We start from the raw sequence: 19,968 nt of genomic DNA, 5'->3' as shown, positions 1-19,968 counted from the left end.
GCGTGTTTGGCCCAAGGACGAACTCTATTGAAATTGGTGAGAATCGCTTCAAATTTAGATATACAGGGTTGCCCATAATCGACGGACTCATCTGGCAACGCCATAACTTTTGACAGAGATGTCACATCGCTTAATGACATACCGCGTTTGAAGCGACAGTCCAAGCAGATTTTTACCATGAACCAGTACACGCCACGCGAAATAGTTGAAATTTACATTCAACAGAAGAAGTCAATTATGAAAACTCAACGTGCTTTTAAAACATTAAAAAATGCGCCTTCTAAGAACACCATTAAGCGTTTATACGATAAATTTTCGACTGGTAAGGCTCTTTCTAAGTCGAAGAGGCCATATAAAAGTCGACCAAGGCGATCGGCCGAGAATATCGCTGCCGTATGAGCCAGTGTTGAGAGGTCCCCAAGAACATCCCAAAAACGCCGTTCTCAACAGTTGGGCATGGCTCGGTCCACTTTACAACGGTTTATTCGCATTGATTTGCATTTGTTCCCGTGCAAAATTCAATTGGCGCAAAGGATGTTGCCTGCGGACAAGCCTCGTCGATTGGAATGGGCCCATGGGTCCGTCGAATATGGGCAACCCTGTCTTCAACCGATTGCGGGTTAATTGTGCCCCCAAGTGGCCAATATCAGTCCAAATGACCTGGATTTTACCATATCCGACTGAATTTAGTCTAGAAACAAGTACATCAAATTTGGAGAAAATCGGTTCAGATATAGTTATAGTTGCCATATATATGTTTCATCAGATTTGGGGTTTTAAGTACCTCAAATGCGTAGTATGCACTCCACAACAATGATTTTGGTACAAGATATCTTATAGAGCTCAGAAATACTTTTGTCACATTTTATCGAGAACGGCCAATATTTGGATATAGCTCCCATACATATCGTTAATCCGTTTTCATGTTTATTGTGCAAATAATGGCTAATATCAGCCAGAATGTAGTGAGTTTCAGGATGTACGTTTCCATTTTGTGGAACTCGGCTCCTACACATATTTTATAACATAATCCTTCTCGAAGTGATATCATGCACTCTATAGCAATGTTATTTGGTATAAAAGATTAAAATGTTTTCGTCAAGTGCCTCCTATATATTACTCCCCTCTGAAACCGAACTATAACTGCTCTAAATCCGAAGGTTGATAGGTGGTATGATCTGCTTCAAATAAATTCTTTTGTTACTGGAGATTTACTAAATATGCATAGTGGTGTAGGGTATCATATAGTCGGACCCGCCCGACTTTTAACTTTTCCTTGCTGGTCAATACTTTTATCTGTCAAACTTGCGAAACAAGTCAGCGATTATTTACAACTTCTTATATCTAAATATTTCTCTTAACGAGAAACCTGGGATGAATATGGAATTTATGATTTCGCAGAAAATTGGACATAAATGTTTTATTTTCTTGTAATTTTGTCCATGCCAATATTTTTATTTGTATTATGAAATACTACGATCGACTATATCTGGTGCCTCACACACATTTTAACATTTTCTAAAAATGATCACATATCTTATGAAAAGTGAAGCAAGTCCAAACCTGGCAGGAAATACCTAGGTTTTCACATTTATTTAGGTCCGATAATCTCAACAGAAGTCAAAATGTATCGAACATTTGCTGGGGGTAACCGTCTGATACTTTTTAACATGTTTAGCTCTACTTTAATAATCTTCTAAAATTTCTCCGTAATTATTGAAAAAAAAAAATTGAACTTTGTCGCTCAAGGTAATTCAAATTGCCCTAATGGCGAACATATAAATAACACCATTTTTTACTTCTTGTTCACTCTCTTTAATGAATATGATAGCAATTCTAATTGACCGTTTGCAAAGAGGATTCTTTAGCTACATACGTACGTATATACGAAATACGTATAACACACTGAACCATCTGATAGTATGAGCGCTTGTGCATTTTTGTACGGTAAAAAGAAAAAAAAAAACAAATAAATATAAGGATTGGTCTCCACAAATAACACCCCAAGGACATTAGCAAAGCTTAACTACGACTCACCTGGACCAGAGTAGAGTACAATGTAAATTTTTTATGAGAGAGAATCAAGAGACACTTTTAAGATGTTTTGTTCTAGTTGTTGTTTCTTGCTTCCACTCTCGTAGCTGGAATCAGTTTTGTTGCTTCAGCTGCCAAAGATGGTGGCCAACTTTAAAGTTAAGGCAAAACACCGGGAGTGGAGCAGTACCATGTAGATGTGGCCAACACTAAACGGGACACTCGGTAGCCAACTCTAACTGACTTTTACTAGTTAGCTTGGCTTTTATTACTTTGCTGAGGTTTTGGGTACTTTGTACATTTCATTCTTCACCTGCAATGCGGTTCTTTCGGTTGGATTTTTGTCATGTTTAAATGTTACTTAACATAAAACTAATTTGAGCTGGTTCTTCTGTTGAATTTTATTCTTCCTTTTTTCAGGGGGACTTGGGTGGCATTTTTAGTTACAGCATTCTGCTGAGGGAGGGGAAGGAGTGGGATTAAGACGGATTTAAATTTCGCAAATTAAATGCAACCGCATTAGGTATCACTTGTAGTGTCCCGAATTGTACACAGCATTTTGGGAGTGCTCCAGCAGTTGTTTGCCAGTATCAAAGATGGACATACAAGCTCAGAGTATGGCACAGAGATAGCAAGCGAGAAAGCGAAGAAAATAATAAACACCCGAACAAATTCGCTTACCATTGAATTGAAATAGTTAAAAGTTGCTAAGATGAAATTACTGCTATGACTGAAATAAGTGGCACATTGCGGATAAACTCCGAAGTTATAGGAGTTTATGTCGTTTCTAGAAATTGCAAATTCATAATTAATTAATAATTCGCTAAGAGGAAAATAAAAATATGTCATTTTGCAATTTTGCCAATTTTGAGCTCATTGTGGGTGAGAAATACAAAATAAACTAAAAATATAAAAGGAATGGAACACAGTTTTATGATTCTCAACTCAAGTTACAATGAAATATTGCAACTCGCATTCAATTCCGCCTCCAAAATGTTGACATTTCCAGCATTTTAGATAGAATGGTAGAAAGATGGTACAGCATCGTAAAACTACAGAAATACAGTTTTGAGGTTATGGCCGCTTCCTGCCAGAATTACTCAGTATTATACAGGGTGAGATAAAAAAACTGCAACAAAGTCAAACGCCATAATTTTCACATTTTTTCTTTAAATTTTATTGAATGAAAACAGAAAATGTCGGAAATAGCATCAAATTTTAGAATAATCGAATTGGTCACCTTTGGCACGAATTATGGTCTTCAAACGGCCAATGAAACCGTCACACGTTGCCCAAATGTTGTTCCGGTATTTTGGCCCATTCCAGCCGAAGCGCTTGCTTGAGCTGATCGACACTCTGGTATTTTTTAATGCCAACCTTGCTTTTCAAAATACTCCAGACACAATAGTCCAACTGATTGGTATCCGGAGATTTTGGTGGAAATGAAGCGAGGAACCTCATTTTGTGACCATTCTTTGGTGGCGCGTGCTGAGTGCGATGGTGCTGTTTGAAAGTCCAAGGTCTGCAGCCAAAATGTTTACGTGACCAAGGCTTTAATACAACCTCCAGAATGTTTTCGCTATATATATTTCGATAATATTCGGCATTTATTCTGATTTTTTCTTTCTCTTGCTGGGTTTACCCCGAGCTCATTTTTCAATATTCGCCGAATGGAATATTGCGATGTGTTCAGCTCACGAGCCATTTTTCGGCCAATGCGACGCGGGTTTCGATCAAGTTGCTTCTTTACTTTTCGAACCATTTCTGCTGATGTTGCTGTTTTCTTCCGTCCACTTCATTGACGTCGGCCTATGCTACCAGTATCGCGGACACAATATATTTATTCACATTTAAATGCTGGAGCATAGCAACTTGTGTTTTACAGTCAAATATAAAGAAATCAGACTATCACGCTTGCAGCTTCAAAATTTGGCACAACAATTTGCATTTGCAATTTCGATGATTTTCCCAACACTTGTTTACGGATTTGTCTAAAAATTGGCATTTGTAGTTCGTAATGGGTTTTAGCTCCGGTGGCGGAACATTGTATGTATATGTCCACGTTTTCGTATAGTTCCTCCCGATGTTCAGCGGTAATTTTTTTCAAATTTGACATTTAAGACTGGCTATAGATAACAATCGTTGTAGTATAAATTTTCTATATAGGTTCCCGTTTTGGTATGGCAAACCAAATCATATTGCTCGAGTGTAAAATGTTTGTATGTATAACTTATGTAAACACATCCCTGTACATTACAATATATATATATTTTTGTGTACTTACCCTGTCCACAGGACAAATTCCACATTGTCGCCCTGGCGCGTTTTCATTGCTTTAGCAGCAGACTCAATTAGGCTCCAAGGACTATCACAGAGGTAATCACCATAACGACCGGGTGAATGTGTGGACGAGCTGGGTGGCGGTTGTCGATCGATGCGCCAACAACCTGGAAGTAAGGAAAAAATTTAGAATAGACGAATAATAAACAATAATAACAACAACAAAACAAAATCGATTTTTGAAAGTTATAATGATTTGCTGGGGGAAGTGTTGATATTACATTCCACAGAAGGGCGGAGGGAGTATTTAATAGAAATATTATATAAAAACAAACAAAAAAAAAAAGGTAAGTCCGTACCGAACTTTAAATTTAAATTTTTTTTAAGAAAGAAACCCCTTAAAAATATCATAAAAATACATAATATAGGGGCCTATATATTATATTAATGCCTGTACAAAGACATGGACTTTAGTATGAAAATTTTTTGTCATAGGCTATTACGATATTCAAATATAAAACTGAATATAGGGAAGTACCATTATATTAATTTTCTGTCATACGTTAGGAACATTAAATACGAAATTTTAAATAATTTGGGTGTATAATGTCGCTAAAATCATCAAAATACAGAACATATTAAGGTACCTTTATATGGAGGCTATGGAGGACCTGTATAGCCAATTTTCTGTCACAGACGATAGTAACCATTAAAAGCTTCAAATTTTCAATTCGAAAATTTTCCGTGACAAAAATTTTCAAACTACCGAATATCTGGATGTACAATTATATGAGGACTATATGAAAACTTAGATCTATATTGATAGTTCGATGCAAGAGTGTTTCGTACATAATGGGGCGCGCTGCCAAATGACAGAAAATTCGGGTTAACATTGTGACAACAACATCTAAAAACTTTAAATATGTCACTATAGTTATATGGAGGATGTACCAAAACGTGGACCTATATGGTCCATTCTCAATACCAAAAGTCCTACAGACCATCTGATTATTTTTTATTTTTTTTTTAGATTTCCTTAAACGCACATAAAGATATCGCTAAATCGACATATAATTTTATGCTGATCAATAATATGTATATACTTTATGGCGTCTAAAATTAATATTTCGAGGTGTTACAAACGGAAAGACACTCTTAATATACCTTCCTTACTATGGTGGAGGGTATGAGAAGTAAGAAAGCACTTAAGTTGGGCAGGGCCGAAATTTTTATACCCTTCACAATTAGGGATCTATAGACACTGATGTGCCAGTATTCGAGGGGTACCAGACACTATTTTAATTAGGAACGTACAGTTACATAAAATCATCAAATCTCCAAATATCTGCAGGATGGCGGCTACAGAAAACTTTGAGAAGAGCAACTTATGAAATCTAATAACAAAACGTGGATATACATGAGCAAAAATTTACTACAGTGGCTGGTACTCTAAATACTGAATAATAAATTATTTCGTTAAAAACTTTACATAAATTCGATAAAATATGGAATAAGGTGCAGTTATATTTTTGGGGGCTGTATGAAAACCTGGACAATATAGACAATATTCTAACGCAGGAGTTAGAACCTATTCAGAATTCTATTCCTATTCAGAATATTCCCATTAGCTTCCCTCATCCCAAATTTCAGAATTCTATCTCCACTCATTTCACCAATACAATGGATTCAATTTTAGTACCTTTTAGTACACTTACGGAATAAATAGTGGCATATGTCAGGCTCTTGGCGCTAAGATACCACTTCGCTCAAGTGACAAGGCGAAATTAGTGCAATCCTTTTCGTGATGGAATTCAAGCGTGATAGTGCGATTTCTTTATATTTGTCTGGAAAATCACAAGTGGATATCGTTAGAGCACTCCAGCATTTAAATGTGAATAAATCTTTTGTGTCTCGTACCATCACTCGTTACCGTGATACTGGTAGCGTAGCCCGACGTCAAGGAAGTGGATAGAAGAAAACAGCAAATGGTTCAAAAAGAAAAGAAGCGACTTGATCGAAACCCGCGTCGCAGTGGCTCGTGAGCTGAACATATCGCAATTTTCCATTCGGCAAATAATGAAAAATGAGCTCGGGATAAAGCCATTGAAATTCCAAAAAGTGCAAGAACAGAAATAAAATGGGCTCAAAAGAGCTAAAGAAAGTGGTGCACTGCCGAATTTGGTTTTCTCCGATGAGGAAACATTCCTTGTCCAGCAGTTTGTAAAAAAAAATGATGGTGTTTACTGTTTACTTGCCAAAGAGGTCAGCTGAAAATGTGCACATTCTGTTGGCCACCAGAACTCAAGCGACGGCCGTGGTGATGGTGTGAGCCGCCATAACAGCCGATGGTCGCTCTCCGCTCATATTAATCGACCGTGGCATCAGAATGAATATCGAATATAATCGCGAAAATATTCTGGAGGGACACGCAAACATTTTGACTGTATACCTTGGACATTCAAACAGGAATCAGCACCATCGCACTCAGCACGGGAATTGGCCAAAATGCTGCAGAGCAACATTCAGGCAGCTTTTGACGGTTTCATTGGCTGTTTGAAGGCCATAATTCGTGCCAAAGGTGACCAGTTCGAACTAACTTAAACTTATTCTTAAATTTGATGCTATTTCCGACATTTGTTGCTTTCATTCAATAAAATTTCAAAAAACTGTAAAAATTATGGCGTCTTCGTATAACCTCCATATAACGGTACATTCCAGTATTCGATGAATAGAAATTTTCATCAATTTTCTTTTTGTCAACAATGGTTTTAGAATCGTAAGCTTTTTTCGTATTTATTTTCAGTTCTAAAGGAAGTGCGGTAATAGTATGAAAAATCCAACATTTATATGTGTGTGTACTTGTAAAATCCACTTCTGTTACCAATTATGAAATTGAACTCTCAGTAACACGCTGACAATGCCAAAGGTTTCTATTGCCTACATTTCCCCAACATATTTCAAATGAATCCTTTTGAAAGCCCACAAAACAAAAAAAATCGAAAGGAAAGTTTTTACTACATACCCATCCGCAATAAGATAGCAACAATTTCTCTTTTTTTTTGTTATTGTTCTATAAATGTTGACTGCAAATACCAACAACGGCAAGTATATTTGCAAATAATTACAATTGGAAAAAATATAATGGAGCACCCTTGTCGATAATTGCAAGAATTCTTTTTTGTCCGACCACCAGCCAACTTGTTCAAATATTAATTCAGTCATCGAAAAGTAAATATATAATTGACCTGAATGAATACGTTGTATGTCAGAACGAGTTCAACGAAATAACTTCTTGAGAGGGTAAAACAACCACAACAACATCGACGATTGATTTTATGAAAGGAAGAAAAAAAAAAGAGGTTTGTACTACTACCAAAGGGGAGGCCATTGAACTACAAAGGCGACGAGAAATTAAGTTATTGCAACAAATTGACATATATCTACAACTGAAGGGATACATTAAATTGGTCTGGAATATATAATTATTGATTGTGTGGTTTATCAGAAGGTGTGACAAAATGGACAGTAGGAGCTGATACAACAAATGTCGAATATAACAATATAAAAAAATCTATGTGATACTTTTAAGCCAAAATCAAACTTATAATACCCTCAACATATATGGCTCTTTGACATACTTTCTAGAGCTAAATCTTTCAAAATGGATTTCTATATAAGGCGAGTTTGAACATATTGTAGTGTTGTAGTGTATCACTTGGTCGGCCTCGCACGACTATATCCTTTGCTTACTTGTTAATGTATAAATATAACTTACTTCTCATAACATCTCCCTCCGTTGAATATATTGTGTCCAGGTGAAGATCTGTAATGTGCCAAAAGTAACCTGAAATAAAAAACAAAATTTGCCATTAGTGAATATTGTATATCATTTGTTACAACAAAATGTCTAAACGTTACATAACAGAGAATCGCTACAGCACTTGAAATAAGTATTTACAAGTTTATTTCGTTTATATTTGATTTATGTTCTAAGACAATCCTATGGGTTATCTAAAAAATATTCCAGATTTTCCGAAATTTTTTAAAATGATTTTCAAATATTGTACGTGAGAATCGCAAGTAGAACGGTATACATACTGATACTTATACCCTACAACGCTATGTGTTGGGGGTATTATAAGTTTCAAAAAGTATGTAACACCACGAAATATTGGTTTACCACATAGGAAAGTATATATGGATCTTCCTAGCTCGCCGAGCTGAGTCGATCTAGCTATGTATGTCCGTCCGTTTTTCTGGTCATGTTAATTTGTAATCAAGCTACAGGTCGCAATGGTCAAAATAGAACCCAATTGATTTTGGAGATGATGGCAAAATATTTAGGGGTTGAAATGGACCAAAAACAGAAAAAAATACTTGATTTTTGCAAAGAGTTAGAGTTTAGGACTAGTTAGAAGCGTACAAATTTGAATGGGTTTTAGTGTCATATTTAGCGGTTAAATATACCATAACTTTTTTGTAGAAAATACAAAATTTTCCACTAAACCGCGAATATTTTTTATCCTGGCGAAATCAAAAATACCCGAAAATGTCACTTCTGACCGTTACATTGATGCTTATATCCAAAATCTCGCATATATAGCAAAATATATACAATCTCATATATCAAAGAAGGGAATGTTAGTTAGATCACTGATAAGTAAAGAACCGCTGGACTGATTTTAACAATTCTCATCAATTCGGAATGGTCTCTTGCCAGAAAAGTATAACATCCAAGAAAATCACGTAAAAATGTGTCAATAAAAAAGTAAATATTTTTTGTTATTTTCTTTTTTCAATTTTTTTCATATTTTTTATCGCATGCGATTTTTTCATTTTGACTTACAATTTTGAATTGTAAATTTTTAAACTTTTCCTACACCCCCCAACACTATGTATTGAAGGTATTATATACAGGTCGCAACTATAGTTCGATCCTCTTGGGTAGCGTGAGGGTCAGAATTAAAGCCTACTGTTATGGAGATTTAAATTCAGGGTTCGAATACATAACAACACGGTGGACTGCGTAAATGAGGGTAACATCTGGGCAGGCCTCTATGACATTATTTCAATATCGAAATCTTCCAAAATGATTTTTGGACATAAGGGGGCTTCCAATATATTGTAGTGTTGTAGAGTATCACATGGTCGGCTCCGCATGACTATAGCTTTTGCTCACTTGTTTATAATACAGTCAACTGATTTCTATAACTGTTTTCTGTTTTGTGTTTGAAAAAAATTAATTAGTTTTGGTTGGCTTCGACTTCAATTAACTTATGCGAGGAAACATTATAAAGCCCAAGAATATTTGTGCTAAAGGTGTACTCTAAAAACGTTCACACGAAGCTAACATACATGCATACAAACATACATACATACATGCATTTTTTGCCGGAAAGTGACTTTAATATGTATGATACACAGCAGCCTCTTACCCATACAATTTGTTGATGACGGAAAACCAACAACAAGAACAACACAAATTCATAATAAAATAGCTCACAGCGGAAGACAATGCAGACCATAAGATGGTATGAGCAACAATAAAAATGAAGAATAGAACATAAGATGAAAGGAACCCAAAAGACAAAGTGTAACAAAAGATTTTCTGTCACCAAAGGATAAGGCAACCGTAAAAGAATGACATCAGTCAAGTGTGTACTGGTGTATTCGGCTGTGCGGGCGGGTGTGTGAGCATTTGCCGAGACATAGACAATTTTACAACTGTTGCATGGCATTCAGGACATGGCATTACTTTTGCCCACATATTTTCTTTAACACTCGGTTTTTTTTCTGTTTTTTCTTTTTTCATTGCATTGCCATTTCAGTGAGAGAAGAAAAAAAAGATGACAAAGGACATGAAGAGGATGAGAAAATGCTACTGTCTTTGACATTGTTATGGAATATGGTGTTCTTTGTTCCTACTGACTGCTATGTTTAAAGAATTTATTCTCTTTTACTGCGTTATCTAGTGTAAGCAATCCTTTTATACACCGTACAAAGTTTAAGAGTATGGGCATTGAAATCAAACTTCAATTTAATTTCAAACTTAACCAGATTGCTAGTCACAAACTTTATGAAGCTTTTATATGTGAACAAATAAAAAAGAAAGATGTTTCTTTGGCCCGGTAAAAATTGTTATATGCTTTAACACAATACCGATATAGGTTATTTTTAAAACGTAAACAAAAGCCTGCAATCTTCCGGTCTACGTAAGTATACAAGTTTCCGGCATTTTAAAGTATACAAGTTTTGACAAAAAACAATTTAGTTTTCAATTGAATGCCATCAAAATCAGTCCAGTTCCTAAGATTAGTTTTTATTGAATTCCTAAGTTTTTATTTGAGGAGATTAGAATGGTTTATATTCAGATCAGATTATAATTTCATATAAATCAATTTTTAGGGGTTTCCAACATTTTCCGACATTTTTTTTTACCAAATTTGATATTCTTCCAAAACAAATTGGTTTTAAAATCTTAAATCACTTTATAAGGAATTATCAATATATCATAGAGTGGTATAACTCAAAAAATGCATTTTTAGTTTGCAATTTATTTCTACGGATCCTATTTTATTTCTCCATTAAAAATATTCATGATGTAATCTATAGAACTGAAGTAGTTTCAACCGTTTTTACTTGGTGTGCTTCATGACTTAAATACTTTAAGCTAGGCTTGATCTTGTACAAAAATTTAGAGATGTGACACTCTTTGAGTAAATGTGCGATATAATGTGGTATAATGTAGATCCATATATTTTTCCGCGTCACATGCAGGAAAAATGAAGAAAATCAGTGTCTCAAATGACTAAAAAAATTAATCTAAAAAAAAAAAACGATAAAAAGGATGAAGGAAAATCATGTTCTAATCGACTAAATAAATTTGTCTAAAAACTGTTAACTTCGACCTAATTTTAAAACCACCCACCATTTTAAAATTAAGCTGTATATGTTATATCTGTCATTACCAAATTCTAAAGAAAAATCGGCTAAAATCCTCAAACTATTATGGGGTGGTATCGTAATATGAATGCTATTTGAAAACATAGGACCATATAAACAATATCCCGCCAAAGAAGGATACATTAAGCAAATGTATTAAAAAATGTGTGATTATGATTAAGATACTATGTTTTGGATAATCCTTTATATGGGGGCTTCGTGGACCTGTATACAAACTTTTGGGTTAATGCCATTGAAAAATGTGACTTAAGTCTTCCAAAAAATCAATATCGTGGAGAAACGAATTATGGTTACGATACGAAAAGCTAGACCACAACACACAATTATCTGCCAGAGATGGTGGTACCTATTACGAACTGCAGTTAGCAAGTTTAAAAAAATTCCGTAGAAAAATGTGTGTAAATTTACACAATTTCCGATTATATGGGGACTTAGTGAAAACGTGGACCTGCATCGGTTATTATCTGCCAGGGATGGGGGGCCCTATTGCAAACCCCAAATACAAACTACAATTCTTCTATACACATTCAAAGACTCAATACATATATATTCCCGAACCTACCAAGGCTGTTATCTGCCAGAAAAAGAGGGACTGATAACAAACTCCAAATTTCAACAATTTTCTGCAAGAGAAGGGACCTACTGTAAACTCTAAATACAAACTACAATGGGTCTAAAATCATACAAAGACAGGAGGAGGCTATATATACCTGAACCTGCACAGGCTATTATCTACCAGAGAAAGTGGAAAATTTGTGAACATTTAGGTAAATATTTTATCTGGCAGAGAAGGTATTGCTCAATGCAAATTTTAACTTTAAAAAATTCACTTAAAAATATGTCCAAAATTGTTCAAATACCGAAAATAGGGCTTGCGTCATATGAAAAAATTTAACCAACATGGACAGTTCTATGTAAGCACAAAACTAAGAGCACATAATGATCATATAGAGCAAACTTGGCTGATAAATGTGTCTAAAACCCCAGATATACCCCAAATATGTACCATACATGGGGCTATAACATATGGTGGACATATTGTTTGTAATGTCAGAAATTCTACTGAACTTAAATACATTTTAACACTCTTCCTGATACACCTATGAAATCTCTTCTTGTTATTTTCGAACTTTTGCGTTTTATTTAATTTTTTTTGTTGTTGCAAAATGGTCAGGCTAATCCCTTTATTGTTGTTTTTATAAAAACAACTTTTGTTTATGAGTGGAGAACGATGGTAATGTTTACCAGGGGTTTCGGAAAGAGCCACCAATCCTCATCAGTTCCCTTGTTTTTTGTCTGGGATATTCTCCCCAGAAGTTATTTTAAAAATAACTTCTATGACAAAAAACATTTTTTTTTTTATACAAGTAAACATTACCATCGTTCTCCACTCATAATCCCGAACAAACAAGCCACACTGTTTTATTTAATTATTTTAAATAACACCTACAAAGTTGCAAAAGTGAGGTTCAATAGTGAATACTAAATTTTATAAATTACACTCAAACAAGTGAAAAAGTAGTAGGTTCGGCAGGCCGAACTTTGAATATTAATACTGCTAAAATCATAAGAATATCGAATAAAAAGAATTAGCGTTATGTTGAGACGAAGACGTGGAGATGCAATTTTTGTCACAGACTATTACTAACAAAAAATAAAATCTTGAAAAAACGCAATATAGAGAGGTACCGTTTTATGGGGCATATACGAAGACCTGGACCTTCATATGTAATTTTCTATCACAGGCCGAAACACCCATTACAAAATTACAATACGAAATTTGAGACAATTCTGGTGGAGAATATTGCTAAAATAATCAAAATATCAAATATAGGGATATTTCGTTAGATGAGGCAATACGAAGACGTGGATCTGTACCCATTAAGAACTTCAAATTTCAAATATGAAACATTTCGGGTAAAAGTGTGACTCAAATCTTAAAAATACCCTCTATATTCAGGTACAGTTATATGAGGACTATGCTAAAACTTAGACCTATAAGGATGTTTCTTACATAATGGGACCACATGTTGCAAATTTACAGAAAATTCGGATTAAACGAGATAGATTTCTCCGTACAGTTTTATGCGGGTTATATCAAAACGTGGACCTATGTAGCCCATTTTCAAAACCAAAGATTCTGCAGACCTAGCACATATCTGTGTAAAATTTCATTAAATTACACAGACGGTCAGACATACAGAATGACAAACTTAACCCTACATTCTATGGTAAAACAAAGAGGGCGCTGCGATCCACTCAGCAATGGAGAAATCTCCATTAGGAATTTCTATACAGAGGCGCTTCACTGTGGGGTGAGTTCTCTCACCCCTTACCTTATGCTTTCTGTGTGAAGTGGAATTGAAAATCTCAGACCAAGCCTGGCACCTTTGTGTAGTACTCAATCATTCAATTAATATTGATGAGGAGGAAGCGAGCTGCATGGATTTTTATAATTGAAGCGGTATGATATTTTAATACAATTTTACTCAAAAGCTACCATATACCCTACTATATAAACCAAGCAGGATAGTTTGCCACGCACATATGTCTCAAATATGAACAACGAAACAGGCACTAAACTTTACTGTGAGGAGCTAAGCATCAAACATTTAAATTACAATCACAGCGTCTTCCAAGTGGAGATCTTTTCCATGGCAAAGACAGTGGAATTAGCCGAATCACAGACTGGTCATGCAGTTTAGGGTAATGTCAATCTAGTTCGATCAAACGAACTAGTTCCTTATCCAGTCGTTTGTATGAAAACTCTGCGTATGAGTGATATTAAATGTATGAAATCACTCATACGTCAGGGACTGGTGTACTAAACTTTGCACTGGATTTATACAATTCTAATGTAGATATGTCAGGCACTATCTATAGAGATAGTCAGAATGCTCTTAAGGCTAAACAGAGTCAGCACATAGCTTAATTTTATTGCATTGAAAATGTCAAACTATGAATTAATGTCAGAGCCACTTTGGAAATCTGAAGCCGTTGCCATTTATAATTTGGCTTCGACGGCAAGAAATTGTAGTCTGTTCTCAATAAAAAGAAAGTACGAGAGTGTCCATCTGCCTTGGTGGATAGAGGAAGGCTTATTAAGTTTTGTTGTGTACCAAGATATCACGGCAAAATAGATGGGTGACGACTTAGTTTGGAGGAGATCTCAATCTACCGATTTGAACATGGTGATCTGCTATTAAATCGACAAACTCAAAAAGTTTCAATTCCAAGAATATAAATTCCCATTTCCAATATCTGTTAAAAATTGAATTATTAATCATTAAATAATGAACATTTCCTAATTTTTTAATTAATTATCACACAATGGCCCACTTACACTGTCTGCTTTTTAGTGTCCTCTTAGAAATTGTACCTTAACATAACAATTTTATCAATTTTTTCTTCAAGTGTAATTGCTGGGTTCTGCAGCACACTATATATATATGTATACACATATTACAAAAGGTATATTGTGGAACACTAAAAAGCGGAATGTTTCAAGGAAGTGATGCGGAGATATATTTTTTAGTTATTTCCTTTTTCATTTAGAAAATGGCATTTAGGAAGGTGTGAAAGGACACCAGATGAAGCAGCGACTTACAGTAGTTCAGAGATATTTATCTGTGTGCAGTGACAGTTGTATAGCAAATAGCTGTTGCTCGTTCGCTCGCTATCTCGCTCTCTCTCTATCTCTCCCTTTCGCTCTTCCTCGCTTTGTCTACAACATTTAATTTCTACAAATTTCAACAAATGACGACAACAGACAACTTTAACTGATGTGACGTTAATTGCAGCACATTTTCGCACAGTCGTCTCCACATTTGTCTCCATCCTTACGACACAATAACGTTTGCCGTTGATGTTTTTATGCATGTGGCTATGAGAAATATGGGAATTTGTCAACGGCAATGTCATCAAAATGGAATGAATGGAAAACCTGGCATTTTGGGGACACCAACGAAAAAGAAAAAAACAAATACTGCAACAAAAGGAAGGAAGAAATGTAAAGAATTGTGATATAAATTAATTACATATATTCTATAATAGTATGTGGTGTATATATTTATTTAATTATTTTATGAACAAATTGATTTCCAGTAATAAATGAGATGAACATAAGAATTCAATAGTGCCAATTTCGACGAGAAATGAGGAGTATTTTGAAGAAGCTGCAAGAGCAGCATGTGAGAAAAAGTATACAAAAAAAGAAACTAAAATTGCAAAAGGTGAAAAAATGAAGACTATTTTATAAAAATGACTAGCAAGTGCCCGATATTTCGTCAACCAAAAGCCGACCTTAAAATTTAGATTTCATTCCAAAAGTTCGTATTAGGCTTTTTTTATACCCTCCACCATACATAGTATGGAGGGTATATTAAGTCTGTCATTCCGTTTGTAACTCATTGAAATACTATATTTAGACCCAACAAGGTATATATTCTTGATCAGCGTAAAATTCTAAGACGATCTAACCCTGTCCGTCCGTCCGTCTGTCTGTTGTAATAACGCTACAGTCAAAACGAATAAAGATGGGAAGCTAAATTTTTTGCACAGATCTGTCTTTGGTCTGCAGGAGGGTCAAGTTCGAAGGTGGGTTATATCGGTCCTCTATATCGTATAGACCCCATATAACGGCAACTTCCGATATTCGGTAGTTTTATGATTTTAGCCATATTTTTCAATCGAATTGTCTGAAAATCCACACTAGGAGTTCATTGGAAGTACCTTAACTCCTGAAAGAGAATTATCTATATAGGTCCACGCTATCGCATAGTCCCCTTATAACGGTACCCCCGATGTTCGGTATTTTGTATATTTCAGCCATATTTTTCAACGGAATTCACTGAGATTCTACACAAGGAGTTTTTTGTGAGTACTTTAACCCTCAACCTTGTTCCCCATTCCAAATTTTAGTTTTTAGCTCTAAACGTTGACGTGTTACGAAAGGTTGGTAGCCTTTCGTAACATGTCAACGTTTAGTGGCACATTTTAGTACTTTTAGTATATTTATAGTGCGAATTTCCAAAGTCTCTCATATACTCCATCCCTTATTTAAAATTTAATAATTCTAGCTTTACTGCTTCCTCGAATACAAATGGTGCCATATTCACTACCTTTTAATTCTTTTCGTACCGTCCTAGTACGAATTTCCAAAAACCCAGCCCTTTCTGAACCCTTCGGACCAAAAAGTGACCCTCACCCAAAATTTCAAGATTCTATCCTTTGCCGTTTCGTCTGGTCGTTGATGAATCGTTAAGTTAGTCAGTCTGTCAATTACTTTACTAATTTAGAACATATCCTTCAAAATATCTGGGATTTTTAAAGTTATGGCTCTAATTTTCAGGCATATTAAATAACATAGTTACGAATTAAGAGTTGTTATAGTTTATATCACCACGAGTTGGCCATCAAAAATAGTTGACAGATTATATTACCATGGGTTTCTTTATATTAACTTATTTATTGGTCCTAGGAATGCTGTTTTGTTACTAAGATACCTGGCTCCCGGTTACCCAAAATCCTATTTTTCATGCAATTTTTTCACATTTTAAATGAAACAAGTATAAAAGCTGTAAGTTCGGCCGGTCCGAACTTTTAATACCCTCCACCATTTGGAACGAATTTGGCAATTTTCCCAAAAATGAAATCCGTTAAAAAGTCTGTTAAAATCTTAAAAATACCCAATGTAGCCATTATATCATGGTACATACGAAGACGTGGACCTGCAGAGACAATTTTCTGTCATAGGCTGTAGTATCCATTACCAACTTTAAATACCAAATTTGAAACATTTTCGGTGAATAATGTCGCTGAAATCACCAAAATACCGAAAATGGGGAGGTACCATTATATGGGGGCTATACCAAAATGTGCACCTACTCATTTTCAATACCATAAGTCGTCAGATATAATATACATTTGAGTAAAATTTTATCAATCTACTTCATTTTCGAATGTTAGAACATCGCTAAATCGACATAGAATTTTATGTTGATGGAGAATATATATATTTTGTTGGGTCTAAAATGTATATTTCGAGGTGTTACAAATGGAATGGTGGGGGGTATAAAAACGCCATACCATCATCCATTGCTTAGTCCAAATAAATTTCCCTGACAAAATCCGGAGAAAAAATTAGAAAAACGTATTCTATTTTTATTAGATTTTGTTAAATTAAAACTTAGCAAACTTTGTTGCCTAACAGCTAGTCTATTGACATATTCACTAAGCTGTATTTGTCACATTACCTCCTGCTGCAATGCTCATATTTTTATGTATGTATATTTTGGTGTGTGTGCATTTGTTTATACTTTGTTTTATCTTTGTAGTGTGTGCGGGTGTGTGTGTGTGTGGGTGTTTGGCTGTGGGTAATTTCTTTCATCCTAAAGAAAACTAACTTTGCCCTGACACTTTCAACTTGATACAATTTCCATAATTCCTAAATATTTTGCAAAAGTTTCATAAAACTTTTCTCGTTAACATTAAATTTGTTTTTTTTTTATTTTTTGTTGTTGTCTTTCGTTTTTGTTTTTAAATGTGTTTTTGTTTACACTTTTGTCAAAAGGAAGATAACAGAAAACTGTTGGAAAATATTCAAGTCGGTGAGTGTGTGTGTGTGTCTGCACTGAAGACTTACACATGTTTTATTTGTGGTGTTAAAGTCCCTAGTACCTTTTGAATATTAATGCAATAATTGATTTCAATCGATTATAATCAAATATTCATGTCAAGTCTTAAGATGCCTAAAATTCAAATGGTGAGGTTATAATTCTAAATAGCGAATGCTTTGTAATCTTTCTATATAACATATTAAGTTAAACCTTTTGAATCCCCTTTTTGGTCAGAACCATTAATGATTGGTTGATAATCATTGTTCAGACGAAACATCTTAAGCTGGAATCTTGAAGTTTCGGATGAGGGTTGTTCGGCACAGTTTCTGGAAAATCATTCAAGTACTAAATTATACTAAAAGTATCTACTTGTTTGATTCTTCAGAAGAAGTAGGAATGTGAAATATAAACAAACTATATTTTGTATTACCATTAATATTTTTAGAAAATTACAAATTACAATGTAACATCTGCGCAAAGTATTACCATCTGACTACAAAAACCGCGGCATTGAGTTCCAGACTTCTAGATGTATATTCTCTGTCAATGTCCGTTTATTTACCGCTCAACAGTTGAACCTTTATGGGGGTGGTTCCGAAGGAGTGAACCAATGTTGTTAATTTCGTATCTGACATAAGTATGATATAAATATTACCACGTGCCAGATTTGGAGCCTGTCGACTACTTCCTTCATTTTATATGAGATACGTATTCATATTTTTGGAAAATATTGAAATATCCATAAGGAACCAGATGCAGTGAAATAAATAAAATATTGGAATGTGCAAAATCGTAAGAAATATGACATTTTTATACCCTACAACACTATGTGTTGGGGGAATTATAAGTTTGATTGGCCCAAAAATTATGTAACATCACGAAATATTGGTTTCCCACATCGGAAAGTATATATGGATCTTCCTATCTCGCCGAGCTGAGTCGATCTAGCTATGTATGTCCGTCCGTCTGTCCATGTTAATTTGTAATCACTCTACAGGTCACAATTATGGCTCGATCTTCACGAAATTTAGAATGGAGGTGGGGCTAGGGTCAGAATAGAACCCTATTTCTTTTGGAGATGATCGCATAATATTTTGGGGTTGAAATGGACCAAAAACTGCAAAATTCCTGATTTTGCAGTTGCTCTACAGGTCGCAATTATAGAGCAATCAAAGCGGAAGTTAGCATGGGGCTAGAACTTAGGGCTGGGCAGAAGCCTTCCAATTTTGATGGTCATCGGGTAATATTTAGTGGGTGAAATAGGCCACAACATTTGTGTTAAATAAAAGTAAAATTTTCAATTAACCTGCGAATATTTTTAATCTCGGCGAAATTACAAATATTTTCACATTTTTTATCGCATGCGATTTTTTCAATTTGACTATTATAAGTCACTATTATAAGTCACTATTATAAGTCACTATTATAAGTAATATTTTTTCACCTTACAACACAGGTTGGGATATCATAAAGGTATTGCAACTATCGTCCGATCCTCACGAAAATTTTCACAAGAGTAGGGTTGGGTTCAGAAGGGTTAGGCCTATTGTTTTCAAAGATGTCCGCAATATATTAGGGGTTGAAATGGACCAACAACTAAAAATTTTCCTGATTTTGCAGCCGTTATAAAGATCACAAATAGAAACCAAAGGACACGAAATCTCGCATAAAGTTAGATTTTAGGGCAGCGGGTACAATGCACCACTAATTTTTTGTGAAAAAAACCAGCATTACTTACAAGCGATATCCGAAATATACAAAAGGCGAACTTCTGGCTTTTTTTATGCTGATTTCGTTGACGAATATTGCCCAATATCGCAGACAAGCAAATCATATAGATGAGTCTAAATTTGTTGATACAGAGGGGCTCCTTGCTTTTGGAGATGATCGCAAAATATTAGGGGTTCAAATGAACGAAAAACAGATAAAATTTCCTGATCACACAATTGAAGCCATTCGACACACCTGAGAAGAGCGTTAAGTACAGGGAAGAATTCTAGCATTTTGGATGACCATTGGACTACAACAACTAACAGCCCGACGGAGTGCAGTAATATTGGGCAAATGTCCCTAG

General features: G+C 35.0%; 1 protein-coding gene across 1 annotated transcript in view; it reads right to left on the bottom strand.

Annotated features, from left to right (window-relative positions):
• Nucleotides 1-19,968, bottom strand: part of LOC101898725 (uncharacterized) — a 296,976-nt gene that overhangs the window by 193,689 nt on the left and 83,319 nt on the right. Inside the window, exons 2-3 of the mRNA XM_059129706.1 lie at nucleotides 8,090-8,158; nucleotides 4,319-4,481 (exon numbers count right to left, since the gene is read on the bottom strand). Coding sequence (XP_058985689.1) covers nucleotides 4,319-4,481; nucleotides 8,090-8,158 — 232 coding nt within the window. The remainder of the gene's footprint in view (nucleotides 1-4,318; nucleotides 4,482-8,089; nucleotides 8,159-19,968) is intronic.

This window comes from Musca domestica, unplaced genomic scaffold (genome assembly GCF_030504385.1).
Source record: "Musca domestica strain aabys unplaced genomic scaffold, Musca_domestica.polishedcontigs.V.1.1 66, whole genome shotgun sequence".
Classification (NCBI taxonomy): Eukaryota; Metazoa; Arthropoda; class Insecta; order Diptera; family Muscidae; genus Musca; species Musca domestica.
The sequence above is the reverse complement of the archived record's forward strand: the minus strand, read 5'-3'. Positions and strand labels throughout refer to the sequence as shown.